This window comes from Vulpes vulpes, chromosome 11, assembly GCF_048418805.1.
Source record: "Vulpes vulpes isolate BD-2025 chromosome 11, VulVul3, whole genome shotgun sequence".
NCBI lineage: Eukaryota > Metazoa > Chordata > Mammalia > Carnivora > Canidae > Vulpes > Vulpes vulpes.
Genome location: NC_132790.1, coordinates 80,930,170 through 80,956,627, shown reverse-complemented (window position 1 = coordinate 80,956,627; position 26,458 = coordinate 80,930,170). Strand labels below are relative to the sequence as shown.

Below are 26,458 nucleotides of genomic sequence, written 5' to 3'. Positions count from 1 at the left end.
AGCTGGTGGGTGGTGTTATGAACCATTTTGGGGATAATCAGGAATACCCAGTTCCCTGTAGGTTGCCCTCTGTCTTGATGAAGAAAACCCTTCTCAGGTCTCATCTTCCCCAGAAACCTCTCTACCCCTCCCAGGACTAGTTCTGACCTTTCTTAGCATCCTGGCTCCAGCTACCTGGGAAACAGGAGGGCTTGATTTGGACAGCAGCCACCAGTGCTGGGCACTAAAGAGTAGCCACCACTGTATATTCCTACCTAGTCCTGGGTGTATGTAGCACAAAGGTTTCTTTGTCATGGACAAGCCATTCAGGGCCTAGTTTTCTACAGACATCCCAACAAAATCTGAGTTTTGAGTGCTGAGCACATCAAGATAGTGACCCTGGGAGGCTCTGTTTGGGCAGCCAGCTGATCGATCTCTCTCTCTCTCCTTTTTTTTTTTTTTTTTTAAGATTTTATTTATTTATTCATGCAAGACACAGAGAGAAGGCAGCGACATAGGCAGAGGGAGAAACAGGCTCCTTGCAGGGAGCCCACTGTGGGACTTAATTCCAGAACTCCAGGATCACGCCCTGAGCTGAAGGCAGACACTCAACTGCTGAGCCACCCAGGCATCCCTCTCTTTCTCTCTTTTTTAGATTTAGAGCAAATGCTTTCCAGCTTCCCCTTCTCTTTTTTACTATAAGGACTTACTAAGATGCAAATTTGGATTCATATTTATTCAAGAGCATGCTCTTGAATAAACCCGTACGATTTGGGCTTTATGTCTTCTTCACTCTCCTGCTGTGAACTGAACTATTTTTCTGAACAGACTCAGGCCTTTCCAGCTTTCAGAACCAGTAACTCATGCTGCTACCTCTGTATGTCATGACTGAACCATGCCACCTGGCCTCCATGCTTTCCTACTTTGCCAGGTAAACTCTTAGCCATCCTTCAAAACCCAGCTTAGGCAACCCTGGGCAACTTCTGTACACCCCAGATCCCCCGTGGGCATATCTCTATCACTGCAAGTTGTCAGGCTGTATTTTATTCTGACCTTTTTTTTCCTCTTACCCCACCACTGACCTGTGTGTCCCTAGGACAAGGACAGCCTCCCATCTCTGCCTCCTTGGTACCCCGCTCAGTGCCTGGCACATGGACACTAAATATTTGTTAACTCGGAAGGTGAATTAGGCTAGCTGAGGAATGCAAATTAACAGAGACATGTAAGGCAGAACTTAATTAGATGTGTAGAACTGAGTATGAGATGCCCAAGAAGAACTCAAAATTTAGAGCTAAACTTCACAAAACCCGAAATAGAAGCAACCAAACAAATCAAACCCAGATTTTATGCCATGATCAGCCCTTCACAGTCAGCGGTGGTCATTTAACCCCCACTCCCAATGCCAGTGGCCATATGAATGAGGGTAGATGTACCCTATAAATGAGGAGCTGAGACCAGAGAGTTCAAGTGACTTGCCCATAGCACTAAGTGGCCCAGCTGAATTTCGTTGGTGTCTCCTGGGCTCCACAACCCACGCTCTTTTTTTCCCTTAAAAAACCCCCACTTTTTATTATGGGACATTTCAACTCGGTAAAACTATAATATAAAGGTAGAGAGAGACTAGAACAGTGGTCCCCTGTCTCCCCCCTTCTACAACTAAAATCTCATGGCTAAATTTAAAAATCTCTATCCTGCCCACCTCCACTCCTGTCCGAGATTATTACAAAGATCTCACTTGATCTATAAACATTTTAGGAGTTTTGCTCTGGTTTGAACCTTTGCATTTTAACTGAAAAGGTATCAGAGTAACACACATTTGATTACAAAATGCAACAATGCTGAAAAGACATGCGGGTGCAGAAAAGTGTTCCCTGCCTCACATTCTGCTTGTGCCACAGCCCCAGTTCCTGGCAGCTTCTGCTTTTCATTTGTCCAGAGCTTGCCCCATATTTCTACAATTTTTTTATTATCTGCCACAGACATCACTTATTGACATCCCAGCCGACAAATGAAGATTTAGCTCACTCATATGCCACCGCCTGTTTCCTATATTTATTGGCCATCTTGGTAACTTTAAATAATAGCTCTATTTCTTGCTCTGTCAGTTATGGAGTTTCTCTTTCACACATTTGCACTCTCTTATAATCACAGGTGTTTTATTTTCTAAGGTCAAAGGGAAGATGCCAAACCAGGTTAGTTACTGACCTACTTTACTGATGCCTGTGTGAAATATAGGGGCTTTCGGCTAGGAATTACGACATAGGTGCCCCTGACTGTCAGAAGCTTTCGGTAGATAGCCAAATTATTTTATTTCCCAACTGCATATCCTCAGGCCTGCAGAATGTTAGTTGCTTGATTATTTTTCTCAGTGCTACCCTCTCCCGGGCACGCATATCCTCATGCACCCATCTTGCCTTGCCACTATGCTTGAGGCAACTACACGATCCTGCCCATGTAGGGTGAAAATAGCCCTAGACAATTACATGAACAGATGTGACTGCATTCCAATCAAACTTTACCTATAAAAGTAGGTACCTGGTTGGATGTGACCTGCTTACGGTATGCCCACCTCTGACCTAGGGAAACTCTCCCATGTGTGCATGAGAAGGTTTATGCCCTCTCCTTTTTGTGACAGAGAAGAGTGGAAGCAACCCACATCCACCAATAAAAAATTCATAACCTGTGGTGTATATACAATAAAATGCTACATGTGTCAACATGATAATTCTCAAAAACAAAATGAGAAGTGAGAAAAGCAAGTTGCAGAAGGAAATACTATGTGGTGGTTAATTTTATGTGTCAACTGGCCATGGTGGTCAGATTTGGTCAAATATTATTCTAGATGTTTCTGTGAGGGTGTTTTTGGATGAGATTGACATATATTTATTTTTATTTTTAAATCTTTTTAAAGATTCTATTTTTATTTATTCATGAGAGACACACAGAGAGAGGCAGAGACATAGGCAGAAGGAGAAGCAGGCTTCCCCTGGGGAGCCTGATGCGCGACTTGATCCCAGGACCCCTGGGATCAGGACCTGAGCCAAAGGCAGATGCTCAACCACTGAGCCACCTAGGCACCCTGAGATTAACATTTAAATCAGTGGACTTTGAGTAGATTGCCCTCTGTAATGTGGATGGCTTCATCCAATCAGTTGAAAGCCTTAATAGATCAAAGACTGAGTATCCCTTCCACCCCACTCCACAAACCTACCAGGGGGAAGCAATTGTGCCATCAAATGTTCTTTGAACTTGAAGAGAGATATTGGTTCTTTCCTGGGTCTCCAACCAGCTGACCCCTTAATTTGGAACTCCTAGCCTCCATTATCCTGTGAGCCAATTCCTTAAAATAAATCTCTTTCTCTCTGTATAAACCTATTGGTTCTGTTGCTCTGGAGAACCCTAATACACAGTATGATACAGCTTAACATAAAGTTTTAAAATCATACAAAACAATCCTATAAAGGATTTATGTACATGTAGAGTAAAACTGGAACAACATTGGTGGGAATGATAAACGCCAAATTTAGAGCAGTGGTGGCCCCTGGGGAGGGGAATGGAATCAGGACAGGGCACAAATGAGGTTTCCATTGAAATCTTTGGTTTCATGTTTCAATATAACAGGTCTGTAGCAAATAACATTAAGATTGACAATTCTGGATGTTGAGCACCCATTTTTTATGTTTGAACTATTTCATAATTAAGAAGAAAACAGTGGGATAACATAAAGAAGACAACTAGGCGAAGGAATCTAGCATAGCATGTGGCAGGCAGTGGGCCCCTAAAATGCAGAGGGGGAGGCCGGCAGGGAAGGCAGGACAGAGATGGGCGGGCAGTGACAAGGTGGAAGGCAGGGGAGCACCTCCAGAGCTCCAGAAAAGGCCTCTTGGGCCATAGGGATGAAGATGGAGTGGGGTTGGCTGTAGACTCAAGTCTGGGGCCAGGAAAAGCAGGACAGGCAGTGTTGGGATGTGGAAGCGCCGTGAGTGTGGTGGAGGCATGGAGGGGTGGGTCAGGCCTGGGCTCAGGGTCATGGTCACGGTCATGGTCACAGTGGCAGGAGATCTCCCAGGGGTACTTTGTATTTGCCCTAAGGGGGCTCTTCAGAGATGGTTGCTCCTGACTACATTTGTTTCCTGGGCGCTGGCCAGAGTCAGAGGAATTTGTCTTCTCCCTGGGGACTTGTTGAGGCTTAAACCAAATGAGCAGCTCTACTTTCCTCTTTCAGGGGTGGCTGCTCAGCCCCGTGGGCTTTCGAAAACCACTTCTGTATGCTCCTGGGATCCGCGGCTTTCCCCTTCCCACAGCCTGCACTTGGGCTCCGTCTGGAGCAGTGCCCTGAGGCCTGCAGAGCCCACTTCCCAGTTCCCCTGGACTAGTGCTTTGGGAATGACCTGCAGGTACGGGGTGGGAAAGCCAGCTCCCTTGCTGGGGGTTGGGACAGCTCCGAGGTGGAGCTCCCCTCCTGGGTTCCCTGGAATCAGGCTGAAGCTGTGACCTGAGCAAAGGAGATTCTCTTGTCGGTTCCTCCCTCACCCATCTCGCCTGGGAGCACCTCCAGAGTATGTCCCGCACTATAGAATCCTGGACTTGGGCTCTGCTTCTTGGGAATCTGTCTGGGATGAGTGTGCTTTTCAGCCCCCTGCTCGCATCCCAGAAGCAGGTAAAGCCCGGGGTAAGGATGCCTCCAGCCCTGGTCTGTCTCTCAAGCAGAGCTGGGCACACAGGCTTTGGAAACAAACTGCCCAAGTTGAAAGTCTTGTCTCTATCACTGCCTAGGCATGTGACCTTGGAAAAAAGTTATTTAGCTGCTCTATACCTCAGTTTCCTCGTCTTTAAAAAAGCAGTCATGAAAGTATTGGCCTCATAGGGTTGTGAGGTCGAGTGAATTAAAATATGCAAGAACCTCAGAACAAATTCTGGGACATGGTAGGTGCTCAATAAATGTTAGCTGTGTTAGTCTCCAATGGAGATTAACACGGAGGGAGCAGAATGCCAGCACTATTTAAATGGTGTTTCTCTCTTCCCCACACTTGTTCTAAGGTCCATGCCCATAGGAGACATAGGGTGTTAGAGCAAGAAGTGGAAAGCTAAGCGGTGGGTTGCCCCCCACATTGAGGTGGGGGTAAGGCTTCTGCAGAATTCTCCTCCATCTGCTTCCAGGAAACTTCAATTTAGCAGTTTCATGACATGGTCTTAGAATATAAAGAGCTGTTGGAGATCATGAAAGATGAACACCTAAGGCACAGAGAGGTGTGATGGCTCACTCCAGGCCCCAGGGCAGGTCCTTTGTCCTTTAGAGTCCAGTAGCAAGGACTTGTGGGGACACCACTTGCTGTGACTAGAGAGACAGGGCTTCAAACCCTGTCTTTGTGACTTAGGGATTGTGGTGTTCTAAAAGTCTCCCTTTTTGTATCCTGGGGATGAGGAAACTTGCTGTCCAGGGTTGCAGGATGATTAGAAGAAATGTATGTGTAACAACATGATGTTAACTGGCCCGAACCAAGACTGGGAAGTCCCTGTGCCCCTCTTGCATTCCCCTACGGTGGACCCATCCTGGGCACAGAGGGCGAGCCTGGGACAGGCATGTCAGCCTGGGCTCATTTGAGAGGGGTCCTGCCCACGAGGGCAGCCTGCAAGGGTGAGGGGCTGCCACGCAGGCAGCAGCTGAAAGAGGGCCTCTCCTTGCCATGGGTCCTGCAGGGGGGTTTTAGAAGAACCCAGAAGAGGGTCTCTGAGAGAAAGAATCTGGATTAAACTTCACCCAGACCCAGACACTGTGAAGCCACCTCCCAACAGCATGTCTCAAGAAAGACTCTGCAGTCCTCTTTTCCTCTCCTCTCTCCTTGCCTGTACCCTGGTCAGGTTGAAACAGCAGTGGGAAGTGAGGGTAGGAGAACTGCAAGAAAGGGCGAGGCACTGGGCCTAACTGGGAAGGTGGGGGGAGGAATGAGGGTCGTCGTGTTGAATGATATGCCGACTAGACCTTCTATTTACTGACTTGAGACTGTGTTTGATTACTTAAGATGAGCATGGAATTTTTACTTACCAACAAGTAATCAGAAAAGTCATGAGACCATGCATGTTTTCAACCATGGGAAAGAGACAGTATTTACCACCCAATGAGCAGGTCAAAAGGGACCTTGGAAGAGGTTTCTCTCAAACCAAAGCTTTAAAAAATATATTATCTATTTTTTGTGGGGGAGAAAGAGAGCACGAGTGGGAGGGGGGTAGAGGGAGAAGCAGACTCTCCACTGAACAGAGAGTCCAACTTGGGGCTCCATCTCATGACCCTAAGATCATGATCTGAGCTGAAAGCAAGAGTCAGATGCTTAACCAACTGAGCCACCCAGGCACCACCAAACCAAAGCTGCTTTTATAACTATGTCTCATGAGTCTTTCCTGGTCAATGTACAGTTTGCATCCATTGTATGCCCAGCACTGACTGTGCTTGGCATGTAGCAAGCACTCAACTCATCATCCCTCTTAGACCTTCAGGTCCTGGAGTCTGAGAATTTTGACTCAGTATATTTGAATTCCCATAGTTCCTGGTATACAGTAGACCCACTTTCAAAGCCTGATGAATGAACATAATAAAACTGAATTCTGTGCCAGCCCCACAGCAGCTACCATGACAAATATTACACTGTCAAGACTGCTGGTGAGGAGGGAGGCAGGGCCAACGCATGCCAACATCACTGAAGATTCTGTACTTACATGTGACACTAATTACACCCACGGACTGAGAATCTGCAGCCTAATCTCTGACACTGACAAAGCCTTTTTCCACTCATGTTATTCTCCTTCAATTTCAAAGGGGTCGGGGCCATGGTGGCAGGTGTAATTATCTCTCTTCTTTTGCAGATAAGGAAGCTGCAGGGAGGAGAGATTAGGGACCTGGGTGAAGCATTTGATGAGCTGAGACTAGGGGGACTCAGGACCCCTGACTCCAAACTCAAGGTCTAACCTAAAACTCAAAACCACAGATAATGCAACTAAGAGAAAAGGAGGGGGTGATTTCTCCATCATAAACGGAAGCAGGATAGAGTAAAAGCAGACTTGCTGGCTAATATATGCAAAGTCTCAAGGCAAAGTGAAATTTTATGGTTGATTTATAATCCTCAGGAAATTGGGAGCCATTGTGGAAATACTCACATAAACGGACTGCAGGGCAGCGTGAACTGCGTGGCCTGGCCTTTCAGATCAGGGTGCTGTCGGCAGTGAAGGGATGATTATAGTCATCCAAAACTTAACACAAATGACATTTTGCAACCTGGTGACTAGGTATGCAAGATAATGCTCGGGGCAGCTAGAAGGTGGCCCCATTTACTAAGAGAACCAGGTCAGAGGCAGCAGTCTGGGACTTCCCTATCTCCAGGGGCTCCCCCGCCAGGGTTGGAGAACCCTGGGGGTGCGGAATAACACTGTTGCTTCCCCAGTGGTGGGGCATAGGCTGCCACCTGACCCTCAGAAGTGAAGGAGTGGCCAACACGTACTGATTGTTCCTGGTCCCAGCCAGCCAGTCAGCTGAGCCACAGAGGGTTAGGGAACTGGGCCCTGGAGTGCTGCTTCTTTTTAGGCTTTGCACTGCTCAGAGACAATGATGAGCCCTGACAGATAGGTGTGTATGGCTGGAGGCTTGGGAGACCAGAGAATTCCACCCTCTTATTTTACAGATGAGGAGCCTCAGAGCAAAAGAGATTGCTACAGGGCATAGAGCTAGTTAGCAGTCAGAAGTGGAGACAGACAGGGGGGTCAGCTGTATTTGGCATCTTCATGTCCTTGAAGGGGGCTGGGTTAAATGACCACCTGCTCACCAGGGTTAGGGATGGGAATACGGCCTATTCCTTGTGTATCTGCAGGGAGACGTCAGTTTGACCCAATCTCTTCAATTAACAGTTGAGGAAGCTGAGGTTCCGAGAGGTGGGGTAACTTATCCAAGATCACACAGCAACTTAGTAATGTTTACTCTATTCCCACTGTATGAATAGTGCTGTCTCAGTCTCTCTGTACCATGGCTTTCTTTTCTAAACTTCAAGTTCCATGTGGTTTGATAGGAATTGGAATCTGATGCCAAGTGCAAAAAGAAGTGAGAATGAAATGGAGTAGGTACAGAACTAGTGGTCATTCTGGAACCTTTTAAAATGACGCTTGAGGAAATAGGATAAAATGTTGGAAATCAGGACTATAATGTGAAAAAAACCAATAGTTACTCTTATGGGTTGAATTGGGTACCACTCAAAAGATAGGTAGAAGTCCTAATCTCCAGTGAATGTCACCTTATTTGAAAGTAAGATCTTAAAAAAAAAAAAAGAAAATAAGATCTTTGCAGATGTCATCAAGTCAAGAGGAGGTCATTAGGGTGGGCCCCAGGCCAGTGTGACTGGTGTCCACACAAGAGGGAAATTGGGGATCCCTGGGTGGCTCAGCGGTTTAGCACCTGCCTTTGGCCCAGGGCGTGATCCTGGGGTTCCAGGATCGAGTCCCTGCATCTGGCTCCCTGCGTGGGGCCTGCTTTTCTCTCTGCCTGTGTCTCTGCCTCTCTCTCTCTCTCTCTCTGTCTCTCATGAATAAATAAATAAAATCTTTAAAAAAGAGAGAGAAATTGGGACACAGACACCCAGGGAAAGGGAAGGCAGAGATGGGAACAGTGGATCTACAAGCCAGGGAATGCCAAGGATGCCAGCCACCACCAGAAGGTAGGAGAGAGGTACGGAACAGAGCCTCCCTCACAGAGCCAGAAGGAACCAACTGTGCCAATACCTACATTTCCAACTTCTGGCTTCCAGAACAGAAGAGAATATATTTCTGCTGTTTAATCTACCCACTTTGTGGTGCTTTGTTATGGCAGCCCTAGCGAACTAACACAGCTACCTTGTATTAACTGATTACTTTGCTGGGTTCTTCCACGTGTTGATGTAGCTAATATTTCTTGTGTATCCGTTGTGTGCCAGGCACTATCCTGGGTACCAGAGAAAGATCAGGGAGTGAGAGAAGCTCATTCCTGTCTTCCTGAGGCTTACATTCTACTTACCTATATTATCTCTCAGAGTCCTCACAACGTCCCATGAAATAGGGATCATTCTCTCATAACTTGGAGATAAACTCACTCTCAGGGGGTTAGTAACTGGATCAAGGCCTCCCTTCTGGTAAGGGTAAAGCTGGGCCTGGACTGTGCTCAGTCTGAAGCACTCCCCTACAGTTACCCATCATTTACTGCTTATGCACATGACTGTCAAGATAGACTGTTGGGGGAAAGAAGGGTGAGACAGGCAGGAGTGTGGGTCCCCAAGGCATGGAGTGGGCCTTAAGTCACGTGACAGCCAGGAAACCACCTCAGCCCCTGGCAGCCAATAGGCCATTTTACTCTCACCTGCTCTGAACATGCATACGGTAGCAGCCATAACCAAACAGGGTCACTTTGTGATCCTGATGGAAAGAGACAGAGACAAGACCTGCTGTGATCATATGTGGACAGAGAGGCAAGGATGATGCTCTGCAGCCACAAAACTGAGCATCCCCCTTACAGCCAGCCCAAGTGATGAGGTTTACTACTGTTTACTAAGGCCTGCTTCATCCCTCCCATTTCCTGGATAAAATCTGAGGGATATCTAGTCATCATACTGCCCCTAATCAGATGGCAGCATCAGATGCAGAGCAAGTCCTTGCTCTGAACCTTTCCCCCAAATCACCCAGCACAAGCCCGGACCTCAAATCAAGTGCCTCCAACTTCTTCTTCCTGAGATGTCCCAGGTTCTCATTGCTACAGCAAGCCAATAACTGGACTTTGTCCACTGAGAGGTGTGTTCTCAGTGGTCTCTCTGGCTTTAGCAGGTGCATGCTTCACCCCCACACCAGGTCCCATGGGGGTTGGCACTAGGGGCCCCTCCCACTAGGTGTGGCCCTTGAGGATTCCCTAGGTTTTCAAGAAGTACTTGGAACTGAATGGCAGAGGGGATCACCCTGCAGGGGACAGGGACCCAGCCCAGAAGTCTGTGGAGAGCACTGATGCTCGCATGAGTTTTGGGAGGAGGCCTCCTCCCACGCACACTAGAGTGGTGCTCCTCAGGGAGCTCCTGAACTCTGCTCAGATATAGACGTTCTGCCTCAAGGGCCGACTGCTCAGCACATTTTTCTGAGCATTGAAATCACTGAAAAAGAAAAGTAGAAATCCCAGGGGCAATGGAGGGGGGTGCTGCACAATTTCCTGGCAGCAAAGCTATTAAACTTTCAAGTCCTCATACTGAGCTGCCTGACAAGCTGGAAGCCACCCAGCCTCATGCATTCTAGCTACAGCAGTTAGTTCCAGTTAGAGTGCTTGGCTGAGGATCAATCACTGTTTCTGACGGTTTTTTCCAAATTAAAAGAGAGAGAGAGAGAAGAGGAGAAAAAGGAGGCCCATTCTAGTGTTTAAACTCCTCACAGAGTATGGCCCTTATTGACTATGACTCTGTCTTATCAAACAGTGGGCATTTAGAGTATATATGCTTTTAGGACCTGGGGTCTAAGGCAGGACTGACCCTGGTCTTACAAAGGAGTACAACAGGAGGTTTTTATAATAATTTGGGGGTGGAAATAACATTGAGTTGGTGCTGGCTGGAACACTAATTCAAAGGGGAACTTAAGGGGTCCCTGGGTGGTGCAGTGGTTTAGCGCCTGCCTTTGGCCCAGGGCGCGATCCTGGAGACCCGGGATTGAATCCCACGTCGGGCTCTCGGTGCATGGAGCCTGCTTCTCCCTCTGCCTGTGTCTCTGCCTCTCTCTCTCTCTCTCTCTCTGTGACTATCATAAATAAAAAAAGAAAAAAAAAGGGGGGGGAACTTAATCTCTATAGGCCTCAGTTTCTTTGTCTATAAAAGGGGGGTTATGGGCTGAATTGTGTCCTCAGATTCATATGTTGGAGTCCCAACTCCTAGGACCTCAGTGATTGCAGATAGAGCCTTTACTTATTTTAAAGATTTTTATTTATTTATTTGAGAGAGAGAGAGAAAGAGAGAATGAGTGGAGGGAGGGTGGAGGAGAAGCAGGCTCCTTGCAAAACAGGGACCCTGACGTGGGACTTGATCCCAGGACACTGGGACCATGACTTGAGCAGAAGGCAGACACTCAACTGACTGAGCCACCTGCCCTGACTGAGGCAGGTGTGGGCACTTAGAATTCAGGCACCCCAGATAGAGCCTTTAAAGAGGTGATTAAGGGGATGCCTGGGTGGCTCAGCGGTTGAGCGTCTGCCTTTGGCTCAGGTCATGATCTCAGGGTCCTGGGATTGAGCCCCACATTGGGCTCCCTGCTTGTGGAGAGCCTGCTTCTCCTTCTCTCTCTGCTGCTCCCCCTGCTTGTGCTCTACGGTGCATACTCTCTGTCAAATTAAAAAAAAAAATCTTTTAAAAAAAGAGATGATTAAGTCAAAATGATGCTCTGAGGGTGGGCCCTAACCCAGTTCCACTGGTTATGAAAAGAGGAAATTTGGGCACAGATGTACAGAGGGAAGACCCTTTGAAGACGTTGCGAGAGGACAGCCGTCAACAAACCAAGCAGAGATGCCTCAGGAAAAACAACCCTGCTGACACCTCCATCTCAGACTTCCAGCCTCTAGACCCTAAGGGAATAAATTCCGGTGTTGAAGCCATCCATCTTTGGTGCTTTGTTATGGCAGCCCCAGCAGACTAATTCAGTGGGCATAATCCCCTCTTCCTGGGTGACACAGACATTGTGGAGAGGATCAAAGGACATGGGAGTGGAAGTTCTTGTTAATACTTGTGTCACACAAAATGAGTGTCAAATCTGAGGCCTGCAGTTCATTGTGTGGACAGTGTCGTGTTCATGAGTCTTGTCACAGGACATGCTTTTGTTTAGGAGCCATTGGAGGGGAACCTGTAGCATCCCTAGAGTATCTGTGCCTGCTCCAGGGGGTGGCTGGTATGTGGGCAAAAACCCCCAGGATGTCAGGATCAGTGCCTGGTAGGGCTGGCCTTGGGGGTCCAGACTCATTCCCAGTCACCTGCAGGTGGTCTGAATGACCACAAGAAGCAATTCACTTCCAAGCAGTGCTCCTCAGGGACAGGGACAGTGGCCCCCCAGAACACCCCAGGGCTTCACCTCCTGGTCTCATGTACTCCTCACAACATTGCAGGAGAGAGTTTTCACCTTCATCATGCAGATACACAGAGGCTCTAAATTAAGAGACATGCCCAGGTTTCCTTGGCAAGTACATAATAAACCCAGGTGTGAGATCAGCTTCCTCCTCAGAGGTGGCTGGGAGTGGGCCTGAGGAAAGGACACTTCCCTGCCTAGTGGATATGAAGATGAAGAAGATGTGGCCCAATTGCAACCTGCGGATGATGCTTGGAAGTGCTCCAGGCAGCAGGGCCAGGAGGAGGGGCTGGGAAGCGTGCGTGAGGGGGAGGGGTGCAGGCAGGGAGGAGCTGGGTCCTGGTGGGCAGACAGGTGTGGGCACTTAGAATTCAGGCATGGTAACTTGCCTCTTGCACAACTTTGTCCAGACTCTCCTGAGGGGGCCTTTCTAACTTGATTTCTCTCTCCATACTGTGGTGTTTTCTCTGGCTTATTTTAGACGGTTAATCATTGGCCTTTGAAATAAATAAATAGAAGTTACAAGTTGTTTTCTGATAGCAGGTTGGTTTTGTGATGGAGCTTTCCACTCCCTGTGCACAGCTTTTCATTACCTACTGATAGCAGCTGAAGTAACTTCACATTTCTGCTGAATAATGCATTTGTGACAGTCAGCTCTATTAGCTCGTTTACAACCAGATAAATGAGTCTTTATGTGCATTTCCCTAGCCAGACGATGATAAGCTAGGTTTTATTTCTCTAAATTGAGTCCTCAACTTCAGTGGATCTGCATAAACCCTCTGGAGGAATGCTGGGGGCCCTGCGTAGCATTCTGTTTAGTTCACCCATTCTTTTGACAATTCTCTGTAAAGAGCCACCACGTTTGTCCTCGATACTTGTGTCAGCTGCCTGGATTAAATTTTAATTTAGCTCTTCTGGAGAGAGTAGCCCACTATGAAGTCTTTCCTATTGCTCCTATACATGCTTATTTAATTTGTTGGGTTTTTGCTTTGAGAGGAGAGTGTGGAGATGAGTTTTCTCCTCTCCCCTGGGACACGTCAGTAGCTTCTGTGACACTATGAGGGCTTCATCTAACCTGAACCTGGTTGGGACACCCCCACCCACCCTAGGTTGCTGGCAGGAGTTTTATTATTTCATTTTTTAAAATGTAGGTAAAACATTCCAACACTGCAAAAAGTATACATATCCCAAAGTACACCTGCTTCTACTCTTGTCTCCAGTCCTCAGAAGCATACTTTGCTACCACCCCTTGTACATGCTTCCAGACAGTCTGCTCTCTTGCATTAAGGAGACCCAAATAGTAACACAGCATACATGGGTTTTGCAGCCTGCCTTTTTATAATATATATATTTATATATATTTTATAATATATATATAGGTGCTAGTCCCACCTTGCTATATAATAAGTTTCCTTGTTTTTTTTTTTTTTTCTAGCTGCAGAGGATTCTGATGTGTTATTTAGCTGTATTGGACATTGAAGTTGTTGCTTGTATTGCAGTGTGGTGTAAGATTTTAAGGGAGCTCTCTGCTCCCTTCGGGGTTCTGATTTAAAATCTTGAGGCTGGTTCCATATTCAGCCTTGGCTGCCCAACCATTTGTTGGCTGCCTTTTGTGTACCATGGCATGCCCATTCTGCACTTGGTCTTGGAATAGAGAGGTGAGAGGAACAGAGCAGAGACCAGAAAGAGCTTGGTGCTTGGTGATGAGAATGAAAACTCTCAGCTTAAATGACGTCATCTAGCCCCCCACACTAAGGAATCTGATCACACTCTGACATGGCTTCTGTCAGCCCCAGACCAGGTCCCTAGCATGCACCTACCTCCCTTAAAATGCTTGCTTGAGAAAGGTCAATGCTGCCAAAAGAATTTACTGTTCTATTCCAGCTAAAACCTGTCAAGAGGCCTCTGACCCCCCTCTTCCTTGGCAGTTATTTTAGGAAACTTGGAATTGTAAATCCTTTATCTGCCCCTTGGAGATGTAAATCTCCTACAACCCAGAATCTTTCTTCAAGGACCTGAAAACAATCTCTGTGAAATGCACACTTCTAGGGAGATAGCTCCTTATCTCCCAGCCCCTGTGGGAGGGTTGGATGCTGACTTTGGTGGGCGTCTTCCTCTAATTTGCTCCTGTCATAAAGCTATGAGAAGTGTGTTTCTCTTCTGGATAAGTGCCAATTAGCAAACACAGATGGCCTAATCACATAGACCACTCCCTCCCTTAATCCCCTTCAGTACTCTTCCTTTAGCACACCCAGCATTTAAAAAGCTTTGTTTTTTGTTTCAGTGAGTTGAGCTCCATTCTATACTGAAATGTCTCTCCCCTACTGCAGTAGTCTGAATAAAATATGTCTTACTGATTTTAACAAGTATTCAGTGCAAAATTTCTCTTTGACAGTTGAGAAGTCTGCCCCATGCATAGACTGCTCTGCAGATGGTCAGGCTGGATTCTGACTCTCAACCTTTGTCCATGCTGGATCCTGGTCTGAAGGGCCATCTTCTGGTATGTTCTTTGGGTCCCACATTTAGACTCAACCTCCTGGTGTACCCGCACTGAGGACCATCCAATACTCTTTCTCTTCTCTAAACTCCTGTGGGATGGGTGTGTTGAACAACTCATGAATACAAGTATGTAAACACAGTTGTTTATGTTACTACTCACTTAATGTCTGTAGCTTCTCATTTATTCAATTCCACAAACTTAATTGGGCATTGACTATGCGTGTAGCAATTTACATACATTATTTCATCCAAATACCCATCACCCAGCTCCAGTGATTACAAATGCATGGCCTGTTTTGTTTCACCTATATATCCCTTCATATTTCTACTCTGCCTTGGATCATTTTGAACAAATCTCAGATAGCATTATTTCTTCTTTAGATATTTCAATATGTATTGTTAGATTATAAAGATGCTTTAAAAAATAACCTTCAGGGTCCCTGGGTGGCTCAGTCAGTTAAGTGTCTGACTCTTGGTTTTGGCTCAGGTCATGATCCCAGGGTCCTGGGATAGAGCCCCATGTCAGGCTCCCTGCTCAGTGGGGAGTCTGCCTCTCGCTCTCCATCTGCCCTTCCCTTTGCTCATGCTCTTTCTGTCTCTCTCTCAAATAAATAAAAAATATTTTTAAAAAATTAAAAAATGACTTCAAAAATCTAAAAATAACATCTAAACATTAATAACAATTTCTCAAATGCTCAGTTAATCTTTCTTCAATTGTCTATTTTTTCAGTTTGCTTGAATAGTGGTTCAAATAATGTTCATTTCAGTGGGTTGATATGTCAGTTTTATCTCTTTTAATTTATAGGTTTCCCCCTTATCTCCCTTTTTGTGCCTTGCAATGTTTGCTTGTTGAAAAAATTGGGTGTTTAATTCTATAGTTTCCCACGGTCTGTGTTTTGCTAATTTCATCCTGGTAGTGTCATTTAACATCTTCTTCTGGTCCCTGTATTTTCTGTAAATTAGCAGTTTTATTTTGAGGCTCAATCACATTCAGTTCTCTTTTTCTTTTTTCTTTTCTGGTAAGACTACATCATAGGTGATGTTGTGTACTCCACCAGGAGGTACATGTTTGCTGGTCTCTTTTTTTGTAATATTAGTAGCCATTTGATGATTGTTATTGCCTAGATCCATTATTTTGTTATGGTGGCAAAGTGGTGATATTTGAATTTTATTTTAATGATTAATAGGAGTTATAAATATAAATAAAATAATAGTTACATTATTTGTTGTTTTGAGGTAATATTTCTATAAAAGGATAATTTTCTCTTCAGCTCTTTTAAAAGATCTGCAGTTCTTATAGGAAAGGCAGGAAAAATTCCTAATTTTTTCTCATTGTCAGTTTCAAAATAATGAGTTGGTTCCCCAGCAGACTCCAAGGCAACCAATAAGTGGGATTTTTTTTGTGTTATACTGAATGCATAGATTTAAAAATATTTGATGTTTCAATTCATAGCAGTTAATATTCTTTCTCTTCTTTTAGCAGTTAATATCCTTTTTTTTTCCTTTTTATGAACAATTTATCTATTTATTTGAGAGAGTGAGCACACAAGTGGCAGGGAGGGGCAGAGGGAGAGGGAGAAGCAAACTCCCCACCAGCAGGGAGCCCCACACAGGGCTCAATCCCAGGACTCTGTGATCAGGACCTGAGCCAAAAGCAGATGTTTAACCAACTGAGCCACCCAGGCACCCCTGCAGTTAATATTCTTATTGATACATAGCCATCTTTGTTTAGTGGGAGCTTGTTCAATTTGGCTCCTAAGTCTTTTGACATGACTCTAGTAGTTCTTTATAGCTTCCTTGGTTTTGGTATGATGAAATGTTTAAGATTCATATCTTACACTTCCTGCTCCCAAACTTGGATTCAGCCATTTCTCTAAAGAGCCTCAGTTCTTCTAATGAAAGATGACAGTGACTGAAATCTGAGGCTAAAAATGCTCATTGCTATTGGCAATTGTTTCTAGTTCATTTCACTGGCTGGAGCTAGGAAATGGTCATATATTTATTTTAGGATCACATACACCATGATTTTACACTGATAATTCCAATTCAAATTCAGGACTAGAGAATTGTCACTAAATTTTATCTGCCTTACAAGTGTCTCTGTTTTTACCCATACTAAAAATCTCGATTCTCAATGACACAAATAGAATTACTCTTCGGCTTTATCCCACAGTACACACACACACACACACACCAGTATTAGAATAATAGGAACAATGCCACCAACAATATGATTACTGAAAGTGATTTAAGATTCTTTTTTCAGTACTTATTTGCATCCCACGAGGGATGTCCAACTTACTGTGGTTAAAAATCACTTTTATAATTCTGTAAAATATTTCCATGGTTCCAAAGTCATCTCCACATAAGATAAATTGAAGGAATTCTAAGGTCTATTCTTTTCTTCTCTAACTTACTCCCTCCCTCCCTCCCTTCTCCTATAAGTGATCTCTTAAAAACATCTGTGGCTGGTTTTTACAGTTACAAGTGAATATGTATGGATATATTCATATACCTTCTTCTTTCTTAGATAAATGGTAGAATGAAATACAGATTCTCTCCACCTTGCTTTTTTAGCAAGGAGATCATCACTCTATAATACTTATAGAGCCCTTCCTCATTCCTTTTGTGGATGTGTCATTGCTTATTCAGCTAGTCCCCTATTGCTAAGTATTTGGGTTGTTTCCAGTCTTTTGACATTATAGATATGGGAATGAACAGCCTTGTGCATACTTCTTATTGGTGTTTTTGCCAGTGTGTCATCAGGAGAGATTCCTAGAAGTGGGACCACTGGATTAAATCACATGTACATACATGCATATATTGTTTGTCTGGATATTGCCAAATTCTTCTCTATAGACACTAACATTTTTTATTCCCATCAGCACTATGGAATTGGCTGTTTCCATAGCACTTCACCAACAAAAGATCGACATACTTTTGGTGTTTTGCCAATCTGATAAGTGAAAATGGTATCTCAGGTAGGTTTTTGTTTTGTTTTGTCCATATTTCTCTTATTATGAGTGAAGTTGAATATCTTTTTATGTAGTTCAGAGCCATTTTCATTTATTTTTATGTTAGTTCCCCGTTTAACATCTCCAGCCTACTTGACAGTAAGCTTGCTCTTGGCTTTTATTTTAAAACTGCAAATTCTAAATCCTGTTTATAGAATAGGGATATTAACCCTTTGTGTTCAGAGTCAAAAATACTTCTGTCTAGTTTGTCATTTGCCTTTTAGTTTTGCTTATGGTGTAATTTCGTGATGCAAAATTTAAAAATTTTTGGTAATCAGATTCATCAATATTTCCTTTATTTCTTTTAGATTTTGAATTATATCAGGGAAAACTTCTTTCACACCCAGCTTATAAAGGAATTCAGTCATGTATTCTACTTGTATGGTTTCCTTTTATGCACTTAAATCTAGGATACATTTGGAATTGATTTAGGGTATGGTGAAGGATGGATCCAATTTTATTTTCCTCATGACTATCTGGTTGTCTGAGTACCATTTATTAAAAAGTCTATCCTTTCCTCCATTGGTTTCAAATGCTGCACTTATCAAAACTAAATTTATGTATGTAACAGAGCTTACTTTTGAATTTTATATTTTGTTCTTTTGGTCTTCCCATCTTTTATGTGCCGATATGAAATTACTTTCTGAGTGAGAGTCTCCAGTACGCTGCAATGTCTAGGAGAGCTGCCCCTTCTCTCCTTGCTCTCCTCTTTCAGTTATTCTTTTCAGCTATTCTTGCATTTTTGCTTTTACAAGTGAAATTTATAATAAACCCTTATAGTTCTAAAAAGAAACCCCTATGATATTTTAAAAATTAGGATTGCATTAAATTTATAAGTTACAGAGAACTGACATTTTCTTGAGTCTATATTCAAGCACATGGTATTTCTTTACATTTGTGTCTTTCAAGAGAATTTTATTATTGTTGCATACACATTTTGGACATTTCTTGTTAAATTTATTCAGAGGTATTTTATTTTTTGCTATCATAAATGAGATGGTAGCCATTTATATATTAAGTGAATATATTATATATGTGTGTATATGTGTATTTAGCATATGTCTTTAATGTTATTTTCTAACCTGCTACTTTACTAAATTATCTTATTGTTTGTTATACAGTTTTCACATGGATCCTTTTGGACTTCCCAGAAAGACCAACATTTTCCCTTTTTCTCTCCAAACCTAATACCTCCAATTGCTTTCTCTTGTCTGGCATTAACTACTACCTCTGACCAATGTTAGTTACATAACAGTAGAGCCAGTGGGCATACTTATCTTGTTCTTAATTTCTACAGGAAGTCCTCTAGTATTTCTTCCTTAGCTATTTTACCGGATCAAGAAAGTCTCCACATACTCTTATTATTCAGGTAAGAAATCAAGATGTAGCAATATCAATAAATAACTTACTGGGCCTGAGTGTGACCTATGGACTCTCTGGCTTTAGAATCCTCAATCTTTGTAGCACATCCCCTAGTTTTCATTATTGGGGACTCCCCTGTCCTCTACTCTTCAATAGGATCCTCACATTTTAAGAGATCTTAGGAGAGTTAAGATTGGCCCCCAGTGACAGCACTCATTCTCTTCCCTGTCTTCTGTGGCAGTTTTGCTTCTGCAGAGATATATACTCTGCTTAGAAAAGCAAGACCCCCCCAAGGAAATCAGAAACTACCCTTTTTAGAAAGCAGTTTGGTGACCACCTATATTACTTGGCCAAGACCCTTGAGAGCAGCCTCATACCTCCTTCTTTCCCCCTGCTCCATGAAAATATTTTTCCAATCTCATATGTCACTTACACTCAGAGGAATTCTCCTGAATACATTTTTTTTCTCTGTATAACTACATTTCTAATGATACTTTAGTGTCCCTTGTAACTTGGCTAACAAAGGAACTACCTTACTGACCTGCTCTGACTCGACAAAATGCATGTACAGTATTAAGAAATAGATGAGGTGGTTTATCTTGGGTAAATGTATTCAGGCTGGTGCAGATACTAAAATAGCTTCTGGTTCTTTCTCCCCCTTTCAGGGACACCAGGTTGTGAATCACGAACAATGATCCTTTTGCCTTCTTATTCGGGGCTGGTGGGGGTGCTGGCGCTGTGGGGGGCAGTTAATTCTTGTTTTTTTTTTTTTTTCTCTCTCTTTTTAAACCCACTAGGACTACAGGTTCTGTGGGGAGAGAACTGGCCCTCACCTGGATTGTCTGAGTATCCAGCAGTTTCCCCAAATAGGCTGATCCTCAGAGTCTGAGCTCTCTCTCTCTGCAAGGGCCAGAAAGAGGAACTGTGAACAGCAGGAAGGATATTCAAATCAGGTCCATTTTAAATTCTAATTCTCTTGCCTTTTAATAATTTTGATTTCCTTTTCCTCCAGCTAACCACCTCAGCTGTCTGAGGTATAAGCTGCTGTTTTCTCCCATGGAGACCAATAATTTCAGTGGAACAGAAGCCTCCACGTTCCCCTTTCTTTCCCAGGCAGTGTCTCTCTGGCCTTGGCCACGGCTTGCTCCTTGTGCTTTGAGACTCCACCTACCTGGCTGCACCTCCTCTGTCCCCACTCTCCTTTTATCTGCAGCTCCAACGCAGGGAGGCTGCCTAATTCCAAGCTTGTGTTTGGTCTCTTTGAAGATGAAAGGGTCTGACATTGCCCCTGGAGCTTATTATGAGCATCATTTTCTAGGCAAAGAAGGTCAGGAGCATTTGGTAAAGCAGGAGAGGGAAAGAACCACTTTCTGCCCAAGCAATGGGCAGCGGCTATGCCCTCTGTGGCCTCCTGGTCATCACCTGGGAGTTTTCCTGTCTGTTTTTACTCCTTAGCAGAAGTGTGAGAGTTTCTGACACACCTGAGGAGTGGGGAGAGAGAGGTTTGGAAGTGAAAAAGAACTGCATATACATGAACCCTAGCCAGGATTGGTTATGTGATTCGTGGGTCCTGGTGCAAAATGAAAATGTGACACTCCTTGAAGGGGCACCCACACCTCGATGTTTATAGCAGCAATGTCCACAATGGTTAAACTATGGAAAGAGCCCAGATGTTCATCAACAGATAAATGGGTTACAAAGATGTGGTATATATATATAATGGAATGCTACTTAGCCATCAAAAAATTTGAAATCTTGCCATTCACAACAACGTGGATAGAACTAGAGGGTATTATGCTAAGCAAAATAAGTCAATTAGAGAAAGACAATTATCATAGGAACTCACTCATATGTGGAATTTATGAAACAAAACAGAGGATCATAGGGGAAGAGATCAAAACAAGAAACAAGATAAAATCAGAGAGGGAGACAAACTATGAGAGACTCTTAATCATAGGAAACAAACTGAGGGTCTCTGGAGGGGAAGGGAGTGCGGGGGTGGGGATGGGATAAACTGAGTGATGGACATTCAAGAGGGCACATGATGTAATGAGGACTGGGTTTTATGTAAGACTTATGAATCACTGACCTCTACCTCTGAAACCAGTAATACATTATATGTTAATTAATTGAATTTAAATAAAATAAAAAAATAAAGGTGGTAAAATATAAATAAATAAGTAAATAAATGTGTTAAAATATGAGATGTTATGGTTTTTCTCTTGACTTGTCATAGTAATTTTTGCTAATTAATCTTATACATCCTCAGACACAGGATACTCAAGGGGGCAAATGCAAACTCTCCTAGGCCCCCTAGGGGCCCTGCTCCACCACGTGGGGCACTGTGTGGCCCACCAACTGCTGGGTTACCCTTTCTGCCAGTGACTGCACTCATGTGGTTTGTCCTGGTGAAGGGGAGGAGGCAAGGAGTCAAGCCAAGCATCTTCCTTTCCCACAGACTGGCCACTCCAACTCATGGAAGATAGGTAGTCCTATCTTCCTATCCTTAGGTAGTCCTAGGAGTATTGAAGCTCAGTGCCACTGAGTCCTATCTTCCTCTTTAGGTAGTCCTAAGAGTTTGAAGCTCAGTGCCACTCTGTAGGTACCTGGTTCAAGAGTGGACAAAAGGTTTGCTCTTCCCCTCTTGTTGCTTGTCAAATGCACTGTGGTGCTGCCAGCACTGAATCTATGACCCACTCCAAGAAGCAAATTTGACCCTTCCTGGATCTGTGAACTAGGCCCTTGTTGGAGGTGGGGGGTGGGTGGGTGGAGGTGAAGAGGGGCTTGGGGTTCCTGGAGTTGTGCAACTGGGCAGCTGAGAGCTTTGGATTTCTGGAGCCCAGAAACTCTTAGCATAGCATGGCTGCCTCTGAAACCTGTGTGAAGGAAAGGCAGCACTTTCTGAAATAAATGAATTGTTAATAGTCTGTTCTCTGGGTCTAGGTTAGGGACTCTGGTGGGGGTGGGCCCCTCTTGCAGTTCTGGGGGAACTGGCTGGTTGTTGGGTCTACGGCTCCATGACAAAGCACCCTGGAAGGCAGTGGGGGCTCCATTCCCCAGTGGGTAAGGCTTTGTTTCTGTGTAGCCAGAAGTTGGCCCTGCCATTTGGGGGCAGATAGGACTTGGGAGGGAGCTGTCATGTCAAGGCTGTCGGGTGAAGAGGATTCTGTTAGGGGTGGAGAGAGGAAGAAAGGGTTCAACTAAGGCCCTGAAGGGGGGCCATGGTCTCCAGAAGCAAGTCCTTTGGTCAGAGACCTGACCCTGAGAGGACTGGTACTCTGACTCAGGATGGCCTCTGCATGTGCACAGTACTTCACAGTTCCTAATGCCCATCCCCACCTTCTTTTTAGAGAGAGAGCCAGCATGTGAGAGCAGGGGTAGGGCAATGGGAGAAGGAGAATCTTAAGCAGATTCCATGCCCAGCATGTAGCCCAGTGTGGGGCTTGATTCCATGACTCTGAGATCATGACCTGAGCTAAAATCAGGAGTCAGATGCTTAACAGAGAGAGCCACTCAGGTACCCTTCTCTAATGCTCCCTTTTGCATCTTATTTTATTTCATGTTCAGAGCGACCCTGGGAGGTGCTCATTCACTTTATAGATGGGGAAAGGGAGACACAGAGCAAAGACTGGCTGGTCCAAATAAGTGGCAGAACTTACTAACTAATCACTGTTGAGTATCAATCGTGTACATGGTTTCAGGTATCTGCAATGCCATGAGTGAAGAAAGTCTTTCTAAGCTGTTAACCACTGATTTTATTGGGTATATTATATTTGGTTAACCCTCTTAGCATTTCTGCTCAGTAGATACAGCCATCTTCAAATGGCAAATGAAGAGAAAAATTGAGAGAAGTAACTGACCTAAAGTCACCCAGCTAGTAAATGGCAGTGCCACCATCCAAATGTAAGTTCACCTGACTCCCAGGTGAACTTCCAGTTTATGCCCTTTCTACTCTTCCCAGTGTTAGGGAGACCTGGTCCTTCCTAAGTGGGCCTAGTGTGTGAGGGCATGGACAGGCAAGTGACCATAGGACAAATTGGTAACTACCACCATGAATGTGTGTACAGGCTGTCATGAGATCACAGAAGGAACTGGGGAAGCACTGTAGAGGAGCAGGCTGAGGACACATGGTGTGTTCAGGGGCTCCTAGGTGGGTGGTGTGGCTAGGACTTAGCGGTTGCTTCTTAAGGGCCTTGTAGACTGAGCCCTGAGTCACAGATTGTGTCCTGTCAGTGATGAGGAGCCCAGAAAGGAGTTGGCTAGGGACATAATGTAGTCAGATCCCACATGTCAAAAGATCACACTGGTGACTGGATGGAGAATACCAGGAAGGAGAGCGGGCATCAGCAAAGCCATCTTAAAAACATTATGCTGAAGCTGGGAGGGCTGGATAGTGTGGGTCAGTATTGTAACTACAACAAAGGAAAATTAATGTGCATTTCTCAAAAATGTAGAATTTCCTTTCGCTCTTTTTGGTGGAACAGAGCTTAATATGGTTGGAAGGCTAGGTTGTGTGATACAGCAATAACTGCATTTTACAGGTCAGTCTCACTGTATCTCAAGTCCATGCTTTTAAACAAAAGAAGAAGGGAAGTCTGTATTCATATGAAGTATCTCACTTATGGTCAGTTAAGAGAGAAATGACCCTCATTTGGGATTCAGTGGCAGGGTTGAATGTCTCTGTGTCCTTGGCCCTCGTGGCATTTTGGTTGTGCTGCTCTCAGGGAGCAGTTTGCTAATCTATAGTCTGCCCACAGGCAGGAGCCATGCAACTTAGATATCTATGGATTTGCTAGAATGGCTGTGGCATTGTACTCATTTTACAGATAAGGACACTGAGGTTTAGAGAAGTTGAGAAAGTTGCCCAATCCCCTGTAGCTAGCTGGAGCCAGACCACATCAGGATCTATTGAATATGGACTAAGTTTTGTGTCTATACGTTTTGACTTAGAAATTAGGATGCCTGACTTCTCATGAAAAGTCTGGGTGGCATCTGAATGCAGAACAACTTCTTGTCCTACACAGGCTGAAATATTGGAATATATAGGAACAGCCTGCTGGTTTATAGGACACAAATACTTGGAATCAGGACTGCTAGGGAGAATCTGGGAGGGGTGGCTTTCTTAGATTTGACAGCTTTAAGCCCCAGGCTGCTCTAAGATGACTCTCCCTCACAGCCCAGATGGATGTAAGCAGAACAACAGCTCCAGAGGAAAGCCAAGAGGACAGTGTTGTATATCACATGTCCTAAGCTGATGGTCGGGCACTGACTGACAATGAAGGAGAAGCATCCTCAGATGAAATGGGAGGCAGGAAGGGAAATGAGGAGCCTCTCAGTGTGCCTGCACTGCATCACTCAGCCACACACAAATAGAAGTTTGTGATCTCCTCTTGGGGAGTGCATGCTGGCCTCTAGGGCCCAAGGGGTCCAAGCTGGCAGTTCCTGGCTGAATTAGAGGCCCATGTAGCTCAGAGGGATCCCAAGATCAGCATGTATGGGGGGGAGGTTGGGTAGGGAAGGGAGAAGAGAAGCCAGCCACCCACAGAGATCTGATGAGATGTGCAATGCTGGCTGAAGTCCTGGTGGTAGAACTGTAGGCTGCAGGCCAGACATGACAGATGAGCTCAGCGCTCTGCGGAAATCACCCAGGAGAGCACATCCTGACCAAGCAAGGGAGAAAGATGAAACCTCTGTGTCCAGCCCTGTCCAATAGGATAGCACTGGCCACATGTAGTAAATAAAATAAAATAAAATAAAAATAAAAACTCAATTCTTCAGTCTTATTAGCCAGGATTCATGTGCTCAATAGCCATATGTGGCTGTGGCCACCAGACAGGACGGTGTGGATATAGGACATTTCAGTCACTGAAGAAAGTTGTATTTCATGTAAACTATCACATTAATATTTTAAATGTTGATTACGTGTTGAAATAACATTTAAAATATATTGATGCTAAAATTAGCTTCACCTGTTTCTTTTTATTTTTTTACTGTAATAGAAACTTATCAATTACCAGGTGGCTCATATTTCTATTGGACAGTTCTGTAGCAGATGGATACAGGAACACACCTCCATTTATCCTTGTTTTTGATGCCTCATCCATTCTATGGTGTTCCATTTGATGATGGCTGTGAAAGCCCTTTCTTAACACAAAACCTCTTCTTAACAGGGTTATGGGACAAATGCAAGCTTTGGAACCGAAACAATTCAGGCTCAAAGCTCAGCTTCCCTACAGGCTGCAAATCTTGGGCAAATTACATAATTCCTTTGTGCCTCAGTTTTCTCATCTGAAAAATGCAATTGGTAAATGAGCCTCTGCATAGTATTGCTTTGAACATAGGAGATAGTTCATGTACAGGGATTATTGTAGGCCTGGCCCTTAGTCTACCTCAAAAAATGATAGCTGTCATTATTGTTTTCATTGTCATTAGTACTTTTTAGCATGAAATGAGAGGTTGTGGTCAGTTTCTTTGGCTTCAAACCATTTACTCCCCTGCCCCACCTCAGCATTCTTGCTCTCTGATAATGACCCCTCAGGTGGCTGTCAGCACCCTCTCCTGGCCCTACGCAAAGCCCTTGGGCATGGCCCAGGCACTCACCTGCTGGCAACTGCTGGCCCAGGAGGCCCTGAGGGCACCCCAGGTTTCTGAGCGTGTGGCTTTGCTCTCCAGGTGCATCCGCAGCTGTGCCTCCAGCTCTTGGCTGACGCTCTCGAGGGCATGAACCTTGGCCATGTATTCCACCAGGCAACCCCCCAGGTCCTCAACTGTACTGAGGTTCCTCTCCAGACCTGGAGCTGGTGCTGTGGCAAGACCTGAGCTCCGCAGGCCCTGCAGGAAAACACTGCTGATGCCCAGGGCCCGGCGTGTCACACGGGTGCCCAGGCCACCTGTGAACCCACTGGGCGCCATCCCTACATAGACTCTGGGTGCTCGGATGAGACCACCCAAGGCATTGGTCCTGGAGGCTGGGGGGCTATCCAGGGAGGATGATGACCATGTTCCCCCGAAGGATGCCCTGTGCCTCTGGAGGGGCATGCTGGAGCTGGCCCCGGTGGGCATGTCCACCACCACTCGCCTTGTGCTCATCTTCCCTTCTGCCTCTGCTCTGCCTAGTGGGTTTACAGAGCCTAGTGGCTTTTGGTTTCCAGCCCCAGTGTCCCTGTGGCCCGGTCGTGGGCCTCTCTGGAAGCTCCCCTACCCCCAGGCCTGCTTTGTCTGCTGTTTTCTATGAGCTTCCACCATTCATTGAGCTGAAAGAGAAACGGTCCCTGCCCAGGGCTGTGTGCAGAAAGGCACTCATGCATTCTCTGCAAGGTCATGTGCCTGACCTCCCAGATTTTTCTGCTGGTGGTGGGGGAAGCTAGATCAGTGCAGGCTGTGGAGGCTCATCTGGGTCTGTGTCCTTCACCACCTGAGAGAGGGCAAAGCAGGCATCAAACAGCCCTATTTCACAGATGAGTAAACCAAGACCTCAGATCACAAGTGTAGTGAGTGGCTGACCCAGGACTGAA

The 26,458-nt window shown here is 45.0% G+C and overlaps 1 protein-coding gene across 1 annotated transcript in view; it reads right to left on the bottom strand.

Annotated features, from left to right (window-relative positions):
• Positions 1-26,033, bottom strand: part of BFSP2 (beaded filament structural protein 2) — a 65,031-nt gene extending 38,998 nt beyond the window's left edge. The window contains exon 1 of the mRNA XM_072726878.1: positions 25,545-26,033. Coding sequence (XP_072582979.1) covers positions 25,545-26,033 — 489 coding nt within the window. The remainder of the gene's footprint in view (positions 1-25,544) is intronic.
• Positions 26,034-26,458: the final 425 nt, after the last annotated feature.